Genomic DNA, 16,614 nt, shown 5'->3' on the forward strand with positions numbered 1-16,614 from the left:
AAGGCCTAAAAACGCATGAGAGAATACACACAGGAGAAAAGCCCTACCACTGCTCCCACTGTGGAAAGCATTTTACTCAGTTAGGAAGCCTGAAATCACATCAGAGGATACATACACAGGAGGAGAAGACATTCCACTGCTCTCATTGTGGAAAGACATTTTCCCAGTCAGAGGACCTGAAATCACATGAGAGAATAGAGAGGCTGTGTTCTGACTTATGTTTTTGACTGAGAGTTTGTGTTTTTGTATATGTCACATGTAAATAAAATCATATATAAAATCATATTGTTCATATGAAATTAAACTAAAATTATAGTTTTTTCATCTTGAGACATGTCTAAAATCAGATTGAATATTTTATAAAAGTTGCCTTATTCCTGACCGGGAAAGCTGTCAGTGAATCACAGAGCAGCCCAACTGGAGAGCCGCTCTCTTTCAACAATGTATCAATGTCATCAGAACAACGTCATCACATTTTTATACACATTAAGCTTATCTTATTTAATGAAAGATATGAAAAATAAACTTTTGTTCTGGAAATAAAATACAATTTTCTCTCAACTGCGTTACCCACTCCGAGATGGTAGATGGCGATGTGGGTCTTTCAGGCGATGCTGCCAGTGTGACGTATAATCTAGTGGACGGGACGTTTCTTCAACAACAACAGCTAGTCAGTTATCTCGGTAGCTTGCTAGCCAACATAGTCGAACCAATAAAGCTCTTTAGACGCTCTGTGTTTTAAAGTCACATGTCGTTCAGCTAGTTACCACTTTTAATTTCATATTTACGTTGCTATACTAGCTATATAGCTAAGATAGCCCCACACTAGGCTTGTCGCTAACGCTAGCTAGCTAACATCCCCGACCATGAGCTCACCAGGCTACTCGCCCCCTGTTAAAGAAGAGGAGGTCTGCTGGACGGAGAAACTGAACATTGTAGTGAAGGAAGAGGAGGATGTCACAATACAAAAACAAGTAGAGGGTGAGGCTGTTACCGTGAAAGAAGAAGAGAAAGACGTTACAGTGAAAGAAGAGGAAGACGCGTTCAGAGTGAAAGAGGATGAGGATGTTACAGTGAAAGAAGAGGAAGACGCGTTCAGAGTGAAAGAGGGGGATGTTACAGTGAAAGAAGAGGAAGACGCGTTCAGAGTGAAAGAGGAGGAAGATGTTACAGTGAAAGAAGAGGAAGAGAAGGATGAGATAGAGGAGGATGCCGTTTTAGGAGTGAAGAAGGAGGAGGGAGAGATAACTGTCACATTGAAAGAAGAAGAGGAGGAGGCTGGAGCTCTGATTAACACCAGTAAGTACAATCTTAATAACCGGGGCACAAACTGGTTTTAAAACGGCATTCTACTGAATTTCTATGCTTGAATATGTTATTTAATGTAAGAATTGATAAAACTACACTGTAAAATGTATATACCACCAAAGAGCGGGTCACCAACAAAACGTTAACAACGGATTTGCACGCAAATTCACAACTTTAATGTCTCACAGAATGGACTTGTCCGTATCGATGCTCCAATTCCATTATATTCTATAAGAAATAATTTTGCCAGCTGTGGTCCATATGTTCAGCTGAGGAGTGGAGGCTGTGTGTGGACCAACAAGATATAGCTGTGGTCCATATGTTCAGCTGAGGAGTGGAGGCTGTGTATGGACCAACAAGATATATCCTAAATGAAACGTTTGATGTGTGTGTCTATAGAACTTGCCTGCTTGTTGTCCTAAAAAAAATGAAAGTCGATACCTCAGGTTTGTTTTAGCCATTCCTATGGGGGAAATATGTATTTGTATTTATTACGGATCCCAATTAGCTGCTGCACTCTTCCTGGGGTCCGGAAAAAGTAAGGCAGTTATAAAATGTTACATTACATTACAATACATTCATAACAGATTTCACAACACACTAAGTGGAAATGAAAGGGGAAATGAATGGGGTTTTGGGATAAACTCAGAGAATAAGGTGTGAGGTTAACACAGGCTTAGGAGATCTTATACATTTTGTTCTATAACATAATATCAGTCAGTTAACATGACCTTTAATGAATAAATGTGTTTGTTTTGATTTCATAAATGCTTCAAAATTCACAAACAGTTACGTTAGCTGATGAAAATTGTCTCATAGATCAAAACGTATAAGATATCTGAAGCCTGTGTTTACCACGGACCTTATTTTCGGCGTTCATCCAAAACCCCTTTTTTTTTTTTTAACCATTCATTTCCCCATAGGCTTTGTCCAATGAGCCATGGTGGAGTTAGTGACTACAAAAAGACGCCATTACTATTGCTCTCTATAGTTCCCCTCGGGGGGAGTATATACCCCAAAAAGACACCATTACTATTGCTCTCTATAGTACCCCTCGGGCGGAGTATATACCCCAAAAAGACGCTATTACTATTGCTCTCTATAGTCCCCCTCGGGGGGAGTATATACCCCAAAAAGCAGACGTCTAAATAATGTCATGTTGGAGAAATAAAATAAATAGGAAGTGTTATAGATGTTACATGAAATGGACAAACATTATGGGGAGACTGAACGCCTGAGTTTGTAAGTCTTCAAAACATGGTCAAAAGATGGATAGCCACTGCAATGGAAAGGCTCAACACATCAGTTAACATTTTGAAAAGATAGTCATGTCCATTATTACTTCAGAGATGAAGTGGGCCACCAACAAAACGTTATTAACAATGGATCAAATGCAGCCTATAACATTGACTGAAATAGGAGCTGTGAGGGGAACGGCACCTCCGTACCTTCAGGCTCTGATCAGTCCCTACACCCAAACGAGGGCACTGCGTTCATCCACCTCTGGCCTGCTGGCTCCCCTACCTCTGCGGAAGCATAGTTCCCACTCAGCCCAGTCAAAACTGTTCGCTGCTCTGGCACCCCAATGGTGGAACAAGCTCCCTCACGACGCCAGGACAGCGGAGTCACTCACCACCTTCCGGAGACATTTGAAACCCCACCTCTTTAAGGAATACCTGGGATATGATAAAGTAACCCTTCTACCCCCCCCCCCCTCCCTTTACTCCAACCCACCCACCCCCAAAAAAATAAAAAAATAAAAATAAAAATAATAAAAATAAAAAACATTGTAAAGTGGTTATCCCACTGGCTATAAAGTGAATGCACCTATTTGTAAGTCTCTCTGGATAAGAGCGTCTGCTAAATGACGTAAATGTAAATGTAAATAGTTAGTAATGTATATTATTATAGAGCTCTGATCAGCCTATAACATGACATTATCTATTATTATAAAGCTCTGATCAACCTATAAACATGACATTATCTATTATTATAGAGCTCTGATCAGCCTAAAACATGACATACCATGAGAGCAAGATTAGATTTGGATCTCTACATCATTTGTTTTTAAACTCTCATCAAGTTTATTTTTAAAGATGAATTGTTGTGAAAACTGGTGTCAGGTTATTGAGGGATCTAGTCTGGATTAAACCTCATAGAAAGACAGTTTTATCATGTGGAGGTTTCATTCAGCTCTTTGTTTAACTAAATACTCTGTTTTTCTTTGGCAGGAGAGAGACCAGACTCTCACTCTGACAGCGGGAAGAGTCCTTCAGGGGAACCAGACCCAGAGACGTCCAAACCAGCAGGACGACACCAATGTTCCCAGTGTAATAAGAGTTTTACCAAGTTAGGGAATCTAAAACAGCATGAGACCACACACACTGGAGAAAAGCCTTTCCAATGTTCTCAGTGTGGAAAGAGATTTACCCAGTTAAGGTCCCTGAAAATGCATGAGAGAATACACACGGGGGAGAAGCCTTACCACTGCTCCCAATGTGGAATTACTTTTACCTGGTTAGCAAGCCTGAGAACACATGAGAGAATACACACAGGAGAGAAGCCTTACCACTGTTCCCACTGTGGAAAGACATTTTTACGATCACAGGACCTAAAATCACATGAGAGAATACACACAGGAGAAAGGCCTTACCACTGCTCCCAATGTGGAATGGCTTTTACCTGGTCAGCGAGCCTGAAAACGCATGAGAGGACACACTCAAGAGAAAAAACCTACCCCTGCTCTCATTGTGGAAAGACATTTTCCCAGTCAGAGGACCTGAAATCACATGAGAGAATAGAGAGACTGTGTTCTGACTTGTCTTTTTGACTGACAATTTGTGTTTTTGTTTATGCCACACAAAATCTAATGGTTTATATGAAATATAATGGTTTATATGAAAGCTAATGGTTTATATGAAAGCTAATGGTTTAGATGAAAGCTAATGGTTTATATGAAATATAATGGTTTAGATGAAAGCTAATGGTTTAGATTAAAGCTTCCTCAAAAATAGGTCTACATTTGTTTTTCTTTAAAATCTTGATTCATGAAATGTGTATTTTATTTTGAACATTGATTGACTGAATACAAGTAAGTGTGTAAGTAGCCTTTCACAAGCCTTGGCTGGTCTGACCCAGAACGGCTCCTGCTCCAATGAGCCGATCTCCTGTTTCTGTAGCATGAGACAGCTTGATGTACAAGTACTTCCCCTGGACAGGACTCTTAGAGTACCACAGTATAGTAAGAGGAACCTATCTCCTGGACAGGAAGTTAGTCTATCTCAAGGTCTTACTATTTCCTTAATTCTGAGTGCATAGACGCACCTGGTCCCATTTTTACGGTCTGGAATGATTCAGCCGGGGATCGAACTCCCAACCTTCCAATCTCAAGGTGGACACTCAAACCACAAGGCCATGATGCACATGATGATTTAGTCGATCCCCACCGGATGCGAATATGACCAGCAGGTTAAAATACCAAAATCAACTGTGAATCAGTTATGTTCATTTCGGGGCAGGTTCGAAACACACATGAAACATTCATAGACATTTAGCTAGATAGCTGTTACTAGCTAGTTTGTCCTGGGAGATTAAACATAGAGTTGTTATTGTTTACCTGACATGCATATGGTCTTTCTTTCTAGCTGGTTCTTTTGTAGAATTTTGATCCGGAGTCAAAAACAAAATGGTTTCTCTACTCCGATGATTAATCCACAGAGAAAAAGGGAAGTTAGTTTTTAGTTATTTTAGTTCTCCTCGTTTCTCTTTAAGGGTTGTATCTTCCTGATATCCAATAAGGACTTGAATTGCGCGGAGTGTCTCAAATACAACCAAGTTCTATTTAATTTACCAATCTCATTGCAAGTGGTGAGGGGAACCCCAAAATGCTATTTTCTGTTGTAAAGAAATTAGTTCAACTCCTAGATAACTCCTCCCTTACCCCCTCCATTGAGAAATGTGTATATCTTGAATTGTTCAAATGAGACACTCGCATAGAACCAAGTTCTATTTAAATGTAATTATTAAACAGATTAATTCAATTGGCATTTGTTGATTCTAACATTCAAACCTCTGGTATTGTGTCGGTGTTTCATTGAGTTAATTTGTGTTTCTAGTCATTAAGCTTAATGTGTATGAAAATGGGATGACGTTGTTCCGATGACATTGATACATTGTTGAAAGGGAGCGGCTCTCCAGTTGGGCTGCTCTGTGATTCACTGACAGCTTTCCCCGGGTCAGGAATAAGGCGACCTCACAGAGAGTTACACACACTAAATAACTTTATTTCCAGAGGACATATAAAATAGATGTGGTTCTGTTCAGACAATAGATACGAAGGAATGTACTAATAAACAAAGCATGAGGTTGAATGAGGAATAGCATAAGAGCAATAATAACATTGGCTGTATAAGGAGATAGTGACATAACCAAAGGACTGTATATAACACAGAGCATCAACTACTATTAACAACTAGCCACAGTAACAACCAACAGTAAATGCACACGTTTCAATAACAACATCAATCACTCTTGTCCACTTGGAGAGAGACTGAGGAGGCTCTGACCTGAGCAGGCAGAAGGACTGTCAGGTGTCCTGCTCCTTAGCAACCTGCCTAGCAACCTATTGTTGGCCTGGTAACAGAGGTCACTGGGAGTTTGGGGATACAGATTATGATCCCCTTAGTCTCTCTGGCACCATCAACAACTGTTACTGATGTCCCTTCCTGCGAGTTTTCTGTTTTTTAAAATATTTAATCTGATTTGAGACATGTCTCAAGATGAAAAAACTATACTTTTAGTATATTTTCATATGACCAATATGATTTCATGTGACATATACAAAAACACAAACTCTCAGTCAAAAACATAAGTCAGAACACAGCCTCTCTATTCTCTCATGTGATTTCAGGTCCTCTGACTGGGAAAATGTCTTTCCACAATGAGAGCAGTGGAATGTCTTCTCCTCCTGTGTATGTATTCTTTCATGCTCTTTCAGGTGCTTTAACCAGTTAAATGTCTTTCCACACTGGGAGCAGTGGTAGGTCTTCTCCCCTCCGGTGTGTGTCCTGTCATGCTTATTAAGGCCAACTAACTTGGTAAAACTCTTTCCACACAGGGAGCATTGGTAGGGCTTCTCTCCTGTGTGCATTCTCTCATGCTCTTTTAGGTTCCCTAACTGGGTAAAACTTTTTCCACACAAGGCACATTGGTAAGGCTTCTCTCCTGTGTGTATTCTCTCATGCTGTTTCAGGTTCATTAACCTACTAAAGCTCTTTCCACAGTGGGAACAGTGGTAAGGCCTTTCTCCTGTGTGTATTCTCTCATGTGTTTTCAGGCTCGCTAACCAGGTAAAATTAATTCCACATAGGGAGCAGTAATAAGGCTTCTCTCCTGTGTGTAGTCTATTATGTATTTTCAGGGACCCTAACTCTGTAAATCTCTTTCCACACTGGGAGCATTGGTAGGGCTTTTCTTGGTTGTGTGTCCTCTCATGCGTTTTCAGGCTCCCTAACCACCTAAAACTCTCTCCACAGTGGGAACAGTGGTAAGGCATCTCTCCTGTGTGTATTCTCACATGCGTTGTCAGGGTGCCTAACGACCTAAAGCTCTTTTCACAATGGGAACAATGGTAAGGCTTCTCCCCTCTGTGTATTCTATCATGCTGTTTCAGGTTCTCTAAACGGGTAAACCTCTTTCCACACTGAGAGCAGTGGAAAGGCTTTTCTCCTCTGTGTGTCCTCTCATGCACTTTTAGGTTCTGTAACTTGGTAAAACTCTTTGCACAGTGGGAACAGTGGTGTTGTCCTGCTGGTTTGGACATTTCTGGGTCTGGTTCCTTTGAAGGACTCTTCCCGCTGTCAGAGTCTGGTCTCTCTCCTGGCAAAGAAACACTGAGTATTTAGTTAAACAGAAAGACCTGAATGAAACTTCCACATGATAAAACTGTCTTCCTATTAGGTTCAATCTAGACTAGATCCCTCAGTAACCTAAAGCCATTTTTCACAACATTTCTCCATTCAAAATAACCGTGGTGAGTGTAATAGAGTATCACACTAGGTTGAGTTGGCTCTTTCAGAACTCCACTAGGAGAAGCAAACACCTGTGCCTCGCATACCCCCTTAAAAGACCCTCGCTTGAAAAATGATTTTAAAAAAGTGGCAATATTACTGTTTGTCCCTCTTGAGACGCCATAGCAACAACAACAACCAACAACAACCAACTTCCTCAAAAGAGGCCGAATTAATGTCAGATAAATCAAGAAATCTGTAATTAATTTTGACTTGAATTAGTTTTCTTTTCTTTTTAAAATATATTTTTGAAAATTTGAGTAAAATAATGGACACAATACTTAGGCTTCTACTTCCAGCTTCTACATAAGCTTTCTACATACTATATACATTTCATTTCTTTTACAATAGTTTTGTTTGTTTTTAGTCCTATCTCTGAAGCCCATCCAGTTTGATTTATATTTTATATTTTTAACTGTGCTGTTTCAAAGGTTCTAAACCTGTATTTACAGTGGCTTGCGAAAGTATTCACCCCCCTTGGCATTTTTCCTATTTTGTTGCCTTACAACCTGGAATTACATTTTTATTTTTGGGGGGTTTGTATCATTTGATTTACACAACATGCCTACCACTTTGAAGATGCAAAATATTTTTTCTTGTGAAACAAACAAGAAATAAGACCAAAAAAAAAACAGAAAACTTGAGTGTGCATGACTAGTCAATACTTTGTAGAGCCACCTTTTGCAGCAATTACAGCTGCAAGTCTCTTGGGGTATGTCTCTATAAGCTTGGCACATCTAGCCACTGGGATTTTTGCCCATTCTTCAAGGCAAAACTGCTCCAGCTCCTTCAAGTTGGATGGGTTCCGCTGGTGTACAGCAATCTTTAAGTCATACCACAGATTCTCAATTGGATTGAGGTCTGGGCTTCGACTAGGCCATTCCAAGACATTTAAATGTTTCTCCTTAAACATTTACATTTTATTTTTTTTAAACCACTTGAGTGTTGTTTTAGCAGTATGGTTAGGGTCATTGAACCTCTGTCCCAGTCTCAAATCTCTGGAAGACTGAAACAGGTTTCCCTCAAGAATTTCCCTGTATTTAGCGCCCTCCATCATTCCTTCAATTCTGACCAGTTTCCCAGTCCCTGCTGATGAAAAACATCCCCACAGCATGATGCTGCCACCACCATGCTTCACTGTGGGGATGGTGTTCTCGGGGTGATGAGAGGTGTTGGGTTTGCGCCAGACATAGCGTTTTCCTTGATGTCCCAAAAGCTCAATTTTTGTCTCATCTGACCAGAGTACCTTCTTCCATATGTTTGGGGAGTCTCCCACATGCCTTTTGGCGAACACCAAATGTGTTTGCTTATTTTTTTCTTTAAGCAATGTATTTTTTCTGGACACTCTTCCGTAAAGCCCAGCTCTGTGGAGTGTACGGCTTAAAGTGGTCCTATGGACAGATACTCCAATCTCCGCTGTGGAGCTTTGCAGCTCCTTCAGGGTTATCTTTGGTCTCTTTGTTGCTTCTGATTAATGCCCTCCTTGCCTGGTCCGTGAGTTTTGGTGGGCGGCCCTCTCTTGGCAGGTTTGTTGTGGTGCCATATTCTTTCAATTTTTTGATAATGGATTTAATGGTGCTCCGTGGGATGTTCAAAGATTCTGATATTTTTTTATAACCAAACCCTGATCTGTACTTCTCCACAACTTTGTCCCTGACCTTTTTGGAGAGCTCCTTGGTCTTCATGGTGCCGCTTGCTTGGTGGTGCCCCTTGCTTAGTGGTGTTGCAGACTCTGAGGCCTTTCAGAACAGATGTACATATACTGAGATTATGTGACAGATCATGTGACACTTAAATAAAGTCCACCTGTGTGCAATCTAACTAATTATGTGACTTCTGAAGGTAATTGGTTGCACCAGATCTTATTTAGGGGCTTCATAGCAAAGAGGGTGAAAACATATGCACGGGGCCTCCAATTATTTTATGGACTGGATCTTTATATTTACCACCTGTGTCCGGTTTCAGTAATAATGAAATCAGACCTTGTTGAGTATCTGATAATCTACCATTTACACAGGAGTGGTTAAAACATGCTAATAATGGTCCAGGAGAGATCAGAGCTCTATAATAATAGATAATGTCATGTTTATAGGCTGATCTGAGCTCTATAATAATAGATAATGTCATGTTATAGGCTGATCAGAGCTCTATAATAATAGATAATGTCATGTTTATAGGCTGATCAGAGCTCTATTATAATAGATAATGTCATGTTTATAGGCTGATCAGAGCTCTATAATAATAGATCATGTCATGTTTATAGGCTGATCAGAGCTCTATAATAATAGATAATGTCATGCTTATAGGCTGATCAGAGCTCTATTATAATAGATAATGTCATGTTTATAGGCTGATCAGAGCTCTATAATAATAGATAATGTCATGTTTATAGGCTGATCAGAGCTCTATAATAATAGATAATGTTTATAGGCTGAGCAGAGCTCTATAATAATAGATAATGTCATGTTATAGGCTGATCAGAGCTCTATAATAATATATATTACTAACTATTTCAGTCAATGTTATAGGCTGCATTTGATCCATTGTTAATAACGTTTTGTTGGTGGCCCACTTCATCTCTGAAGTAATAATGGACATGACTATCTTTTCTAAATGTTAACTGATGTGTTGAGCCAAGCCTTTCCATTGCAGTGGCTATCCATCTTTTGACCATGTTTTGAAGACTTACAAACTCAGGCGTTCAGTCTCCCCATGTTGTTTGTCCATTTCATGTAACATCTATAACACTTCCTATTTATTTTATTTCTCCAACATGACATTATTTAGACGTCTGCTTGTTGGGGTATATACTCCCCCCGAGGGGTACTATAGAGAGCAATAGTAATGGCGTCTTTTTGGGGTATATACTCCCCCCGAGGGGTACTATAGAGAGCAATAGTAATGGCGTCTTTTTGGGGTATATACTCCCCCCGAGGGGTACTATAGAGAGCAATAGTAATGGCGTCTTTTTGGGGTATATACTCCCCCCGACGGGTACTATAGAGAGCAATAGTAATGTTTTTAGGCTGATCAGAGCTCTATAATAATAGATAATGTCATGTTTATAGGCTGATCAGAGCTCTATAATAATAGATAATGTCATGTTTATAGGCTGAACTGATCAGAACAGTGGCTATCCATCTTTTGACCATGTTTTGAAGACTTACAAACTCAGACATTCAGTCTCCCCATGTTGTTTGTCCATTTCATGTAACATCTATAACACTTCCTATTTATTTTATTTCTCCAACATTACATTATTTAGACGTCTGCTTGTTGGGGTATATACTCCCCCCGAGGGGTACTATAGAGAGCAATAGTAATGGCGTCTTTTTGGGGTATATACTCCCCCCGAGGGGTACTATAGAGAGCAATAGTAATGGCGTCTTTTTGGGGTATATACTCCCCCCCGAGAGGTACTATAGAGAGCAATAGTAATGCCGTCTTTTTGGGGTATATACTCCCCCCGAGGGGTACTATAGAGAGCAATAGTAATGGTGTCTTTTTGGGGTATATACTCCCCCCGAGGGGTACTATAGAGAGCAATAGTAATGGCGTCTTTTTGGGGTATATACTCCCCCCGAGGGGTACTATAGAGAGCAATAGTAATGGTGTCTTTTTGGGGTATATACTCCCCCCCGAGGGGGACTATAGAGAGCAATAGTAATGGCGTCTTTTTGGGGTATATACTCCCCCCGAGGGGTACTATAGAGAGCCATAGTAATGGCGTCTTTTTGGGGTATATACTCCCCCCGAGGGGTACTATAGAGAGCAATAGTAATGGCGTCTTTTTGGGGTATATACTCACCCCGAGGGGTACTATAGAGAGCAATAGTAATGGCGTCTTTTTGGGGTATATACTCCCCCCCGAGGGGTACTATAGAGAGCAATAGTAATGGTGTCTTTTTGGGGTATATACTCCCCCCGAGGGGTACTATAGAGAGCAATAGTAATGGCGTCTTTTTGGGGTATATACTCCCCCCCGAGGGGTACTATAGAGAGCAATAGTAATGGTGTCTTTTTGGGGTATATACTCCCCCCGAGGGGTACTATAGAGAGCAATAGTAATGGCGTCTTTTTGGGGTATATACTCCCCCCGAGGGGAACTATAGAGAGCAATAGTAATGGCGTCTTTTTGGGGTATATACTCCCCCCGAGGGGTACTATAGAGAGCAATAGTAATGGCGTATTTTTGTAGTCACTAACTCCACCATGGCTCATTGGTCAAAGCCTATGGGGAAATGAATGGTTTAAAAAAAAAAGGGGTTTTGGATAAACGCCGAAAATAAGGTCCGTGGTAAACACAGGCTTCAGAGATCTTATACGTTTTGATCTATGAGACAATTTTCATCAGCTAACGTAACTGTTTGTGAATTTTGAAGCATTTATGTAATCAAAACAAACACATTTATTCATTAAAGGTCATGTTAACTGACTGATATTATGTTATAGAACAAAACGTATAAGATCTCCTAAGCCTGTGTTAACCTCACACCTTATTCTCTGAGTTCATCCCAAAACCCCATTCATTTCCCCTTTCATTTCCACTTAGTGTGTTGTGAAATCTGTTATGAATGTATTGTAATGTAATGTAACATTTTATAACTGCCTTACTTTTTCCGGACCCCAGGAAGAGTGCAGCAGCTAATTGGGATCCGTAATAAATACAAAATACAAATTTCCCCCATAGGAATGGCTAAAACAAACCTGAGCTATCGACTTTCATTTTTTTAGGACAACAAGCTGGCGAGCTCTATAGACACACACATCAAACGTTTCATTTAGGATATATCTTGTTGGTCCACATACACAGCCTCCCCTCCTCAGCTGAACATATGGACCACAGCTGGCAAAATTATTTCTTATAGAATACAATGGAATTGGAGCATCGATACGGACAAGTCCATTCTGTGAGACATTAAAGTTGTGAATTTGCGTGCAAATCCGTTGTTAACGTTTTGTTGGTGACCCGCTCTTTGGTGGTATATACATTTTACAGTGTAGTTTTATCAATTCTTACATTAAATAACATATTCAAGCATAGAAATTCAGTAGAATGCCGTTTTAAAACCAGTTTGTGCCCCGGTTATTAAGACTGTCCTTACTGGTGTTAATCAGAGCTCCAGCATCCTCCTCTTCTTCTTTCAATGTGACAGTTATCTCTCCCACCTCCTTCTTCACTCCTAAAACGGCATCCTCCTCTTTCTCTTCCTCTTTCACTGTAACATCCTCCTCCTCTTTCACTCTGAACGCGTCTTCCTCTTCTTTCACTGTAACGTCTTTCTCTTCTTCTTTGACGGTAACAGCTTCACCCTCTACTTGTTTTTGTATTGTAACATCCTCCTCTTCCTTCACTACAATGTTCAGTTTCTCCTTCGTCCAGCAGATCTCCTCTTCTTTAGGAGGCGAGTAGCCTGGTGAGCTCATGGTCGGGGATGTTAGCTAGCTAGCGTTAGCGACAAGCCTAGTGTGGGGCTATCTTAGCTATATAGCTAGTATAGCAACGTAAATATGAAATTAAAAGTGGTAACTAGCTGAACGACATGTGGGTTTAAAACACAGAGCGTCTAAAGAGCTTTATTGGTTCGACTATGTTGGCTAGCAAGCTACCGAGATAACTGACTAGCTGTTGTTGTTGAAGAAACGTCCCGTCCACTAGATTATACGTCACACTGGCAGCATCGCCTGAAAGACCCACATCGCCATCTACCATCTCGGAGTGGGTAACGCAGTTGAGAGAAAAGTGTATTTTATTTCCAGAACAAAAGTTTTTTTTTTTTTTATATCTTTCATTAAATAAGAATATATTGAGACGTACGAAGGAAAACATATGTTGACTGATTAGTGCAGATTTGTAATGAGTGAGAATTTAAACTTTACATCTAACATTGCATTTAAGGCAATGTCATATTAATTCAGTCAAACAAACGCTCTGCATCATGGTTTAACAGTGATCTACGTTCTATGAAAGCTGGTGAGAGCAACCTGGAGAGTCGCTAGAGGAAAAACAAAGCTAACTGCTCATGCCCAGGTCCTGGCATATCACCAGACTGCACACAAAGAGGCACTGAACACCGCACACACGTTATACTATACCAATCTCATTGCAAATGGTGAGGGGAACCCCAAAATGCTATTTTCTGTCATAAAGGAATTAGTTCAACTCCCAGATAACTCCTCCCTTACCCCCTCCATTGAGAAATTTACATATCTTGCATTTTTCAATGAGACACTCGCTTGGAGTGTCTCAACTAGAACCAAGTTCTATTTAAATGTAATTATTAAACAGATTAATACAATTGGCATTTGTTGATTCTAACATTCAAACCTCTGGAATTCGATTTGATATAGGATTTGGATATTGCAAAATGTTTAATGATTAAACAGATGAATAGAATATGCATTTATTGATTCTAACCTTGAAACCACTGGCATTGTGTCGGTGTTTCATTTAGTTAATTTGTGTTTCTAGTCATTAAGCTTAATGTGTATGAAAATGGGATGACGTTGTTCCGATGACATTGATACATTGTTGAAAGAGAGCGGCTCTCCAGTTGGGCTGCTCTGTGATTCACTGACAGCTTTTCCGGGTCAGGAATAAGGCGACCTCACAGAGAGTTACACACACTAAATAACTTTATTTCCAGAGGACATATAAAATAGATGTGGTTCTGTTCAGACAATAGATACGAAGGAATATACTGATAAACATAGCATGAAGTTGAATGAGGAATAGCATAAGAGCAATAATAACATTGGCTGTATAAGGAGATAGTGACATAACCAAAGGACTGCATATAACACATAGCACCAACTACTATTAACAACTAGCCCCAGTAACAACTAGCCCCAGTAACAACTAGCCACAGTAACAACTAGCCCCAGTAACAACTAGCCCCAGTAACAACTAGCCACAGTAACAACTAGCCACAGTAACAACTAGCCACAGTAACAACTAGCCACAGTAACAACTAGCCACAGTAACAACTAGCCCCAGTAACAACTAGCCCCAGTAACAACTAGCCCCAGTAACAACTAGCCACAGTAACAACTAGCCACAGTAACAACTAGCCACAGTAACAACTAGCCACAGTAACAACTAGCCCCAGTAACAACTAGCCACAGTAACAACTAGCCACAGTAACAACTAGCCCCAGTAACAACTAGCCACAGTAACAACTAGCCACAGTAACAACTAGCCACAGTAACAACTAGCCACAGTAACAACTAGCCCCAGTAACAACTAGCCCCAGTAACAACTAGCCACAGTAACAACTAGCCACAGTAACAACTAGCCCCAGTAACAACTAGCCACAGTAACAACTAGCCCCAGTAACAACTAGCCCCAGTAACAACTAGCCACAGTAACAACTAGCCACAGTAACAACTAGCCACAGTAACAACTAGCCCCAGTAACAACTAGCCCCAGTAACAACTAGCCACAGTAACAACTAGCCACAGTAACAACTAGCCACAGTAACAACTAGCCACAGTAACAACTAGCCCCAGTAACAACTAGCCCCAGTAACAACTAGCCACAGTAACAACTAGCCACAGTAACAACTAGCCACAGTAACAACTAGCCACAGTAACAACTAGCCCCAGTAACAACTAGCCACAGTAACAACTAGCCACAGTAACAACTAGCCACAGTAACAACTAGCCACAGTAACAACTAGCCACAGTAACAACTAGCCACAGTAACAACTAGCCACAGTAACAACTAGCCACAGTAACAACTAGCCACAGTAACAACTAGCCCCAGTAACAACTAGCCCCAGTAACAACTAGCCACAGTAACAACTAGCCACAGTAACAACTAGCCACAGTAACAACTAGCCCCAGTAACAACTAGCCCCAGTAACAACTAGCCCCAGTAACAACCAACAGTAAATGCACACGTTTCAATAACAACATCAATCACACTTGTCCACTTGGAGAGAGACTGAGGAGGCTCTGACCTGAGCAGGCAGAAGGACTGTCAGGTGTCCTGCTCCCTAGCAACCTGCCTAGCAACCTATTGTTGGCCTGGTAACAGAGGTCACTGGGAGTTTGGGGATACAGATTATGATCCCCTTAGTCTCTCTGGCACCATCAACAACTGTTACTGATGTCCCTTCCTGCGAGTTTTCTGTTTAAAAAAAAATATTTAATCTGATTTATAAAACTATAATTTTAGTATAAGTTCAAATGAACAATATGATTTCATGTGACATATACAAACCTATTGGTGGCCTGGTAGCAGACATCACTGGGAGTTTGGGGATACAGTTTATTCTCTCTGGCACCATCAGGGGATGGGTGGATTGAGCTGAATGAGGTTTAAAAAAATAAAAATAAATCCCAGGAAGAGACATCAGTAACAGTTGTTGAAATGAAAAACATTCACTACCTCATGAATGTTCCCATCAGTATTACTCCACCATGTCAGAGATGGATACATGATGGAATGTAGTACATGGAATGGTATCAACATGGAAACCATGGGTTTGATGTGTTTGAAATCATTCCATTTATTCCGTTCCAGCCGTTGCCATGAGACCGTCCTCCCCAATTAAGGTGCCACCAGCCGTCTGTAGTTGAGAGATAGTTCAGACTACATACAGTCAGACTGGAAGGGTCCATGCAGATTGTTGGCAGAGAGGTAGTGCTGTAGTTGTATCTAACCAGACTGGAAGGGTTCATGCAGATTGTTGGCAGAGAGGTAGTGCTGTAGTTGTATCCAGTCAGACTGGAAGGGTTCATGCAGATTGTTGGCAGATAGGTAGTGCTGTAGTTGTATTGAGACCTCAACTTCAAGGGCCTTTGCCAGACTGTCATTGTCAATAATATTTTTTTAAATAATTGACCTAACGGGTCAAATAAAGCTTTAAAAAAAAAAACAAGAAAATAAACTTCAGGTTGGAAGGGCTGAACACACGGTTGGTGTCAGGGTTGGCCTCAGTTCAGAAGCAGTAAACAGGACACAGAATTGACAATTTGACTTTGAATGAAAGGAAATAGAATTGAATTCAGTGAAATTCAAAATGCCTCTATTCTACAATGTACCTCTTGTACAGAAAACATCAAACATGACGTTATATACAGCAATAACAAATATCGGTGAAAACAATTGATTTTCAGGGAAAACTCTTAAAATGAACGACCAAGGAAAAAACAAAAACCTGTATGCAAATATTTAAAGTTATATTTTCATTCATTCACTTCAATTTTGTTCGAATATGGGCAAAATATGACA

The 16,614-nt window shown here is 40.4% G+C and overlaps 1 protein-coding gene across 1 annotated transcript; it reads right to left on the reverse strand.

Annotated features, from left to right (window-relative positions):
* Nucleotides 1–5,784: 5,784 nt before the first annotated feature.
* LOC311120596 (uncharacterized protein) lies at nt 5,785–12,999 on the reverse strand. The gene is made up of 2 exons (XM_084195183.1): nt 12,482–12,999; nt 5,785–7,185 (listed from the first exon to the last, which is right to left on the reverse strand). The coding sequence occupies exons 1-2, from the start codon at nt 12,801–12,803 to the stop codon at nt 6,167–6,169; spliced, it is 1,341 nt and encodes a 446-aa protein (XP_084051309.1). The 5' UTR covers nt 12,804–12,999; the 3' UTR covers nt 5,785–6,166.
* Between the last annotated feature and the right edge of the window lie 3,615 nt (nt 13,000–16,614).

This window comes from Coregonus lavaretus (assembly GCF_964263955.1).
Source record: "Coregonus lavaretus genome assembly, contig: HAP1_SCAFFOLD_47, whole genome shotgun sequence".
Classification (NCBI taxonomy): domain Eukaryota; kingdom Metazoa; phylum Chordata; class Actinopteri; order Salmoniformes; family Salmonidae; genus Coregonus; species Coregonus lavaretus.

Bases quoted from the DNA above. Each gene is read 5' to 3' on its own strand.
- LOC311120596 (XM_084195183.1), bottom strand. From the start codon at position 12,803: ATGAGCTCACCAGGCTACTCGCCTCCTAAAGAAGAGGAGATCTGCTGG. The intron at 7,186-12,481 runs GTAAGGACAGTC...TTTCTTTGCCAG, and splicing joins TGGAGCTCTGATTAACACCA to GAGAGAGACCAGACTCTGAC.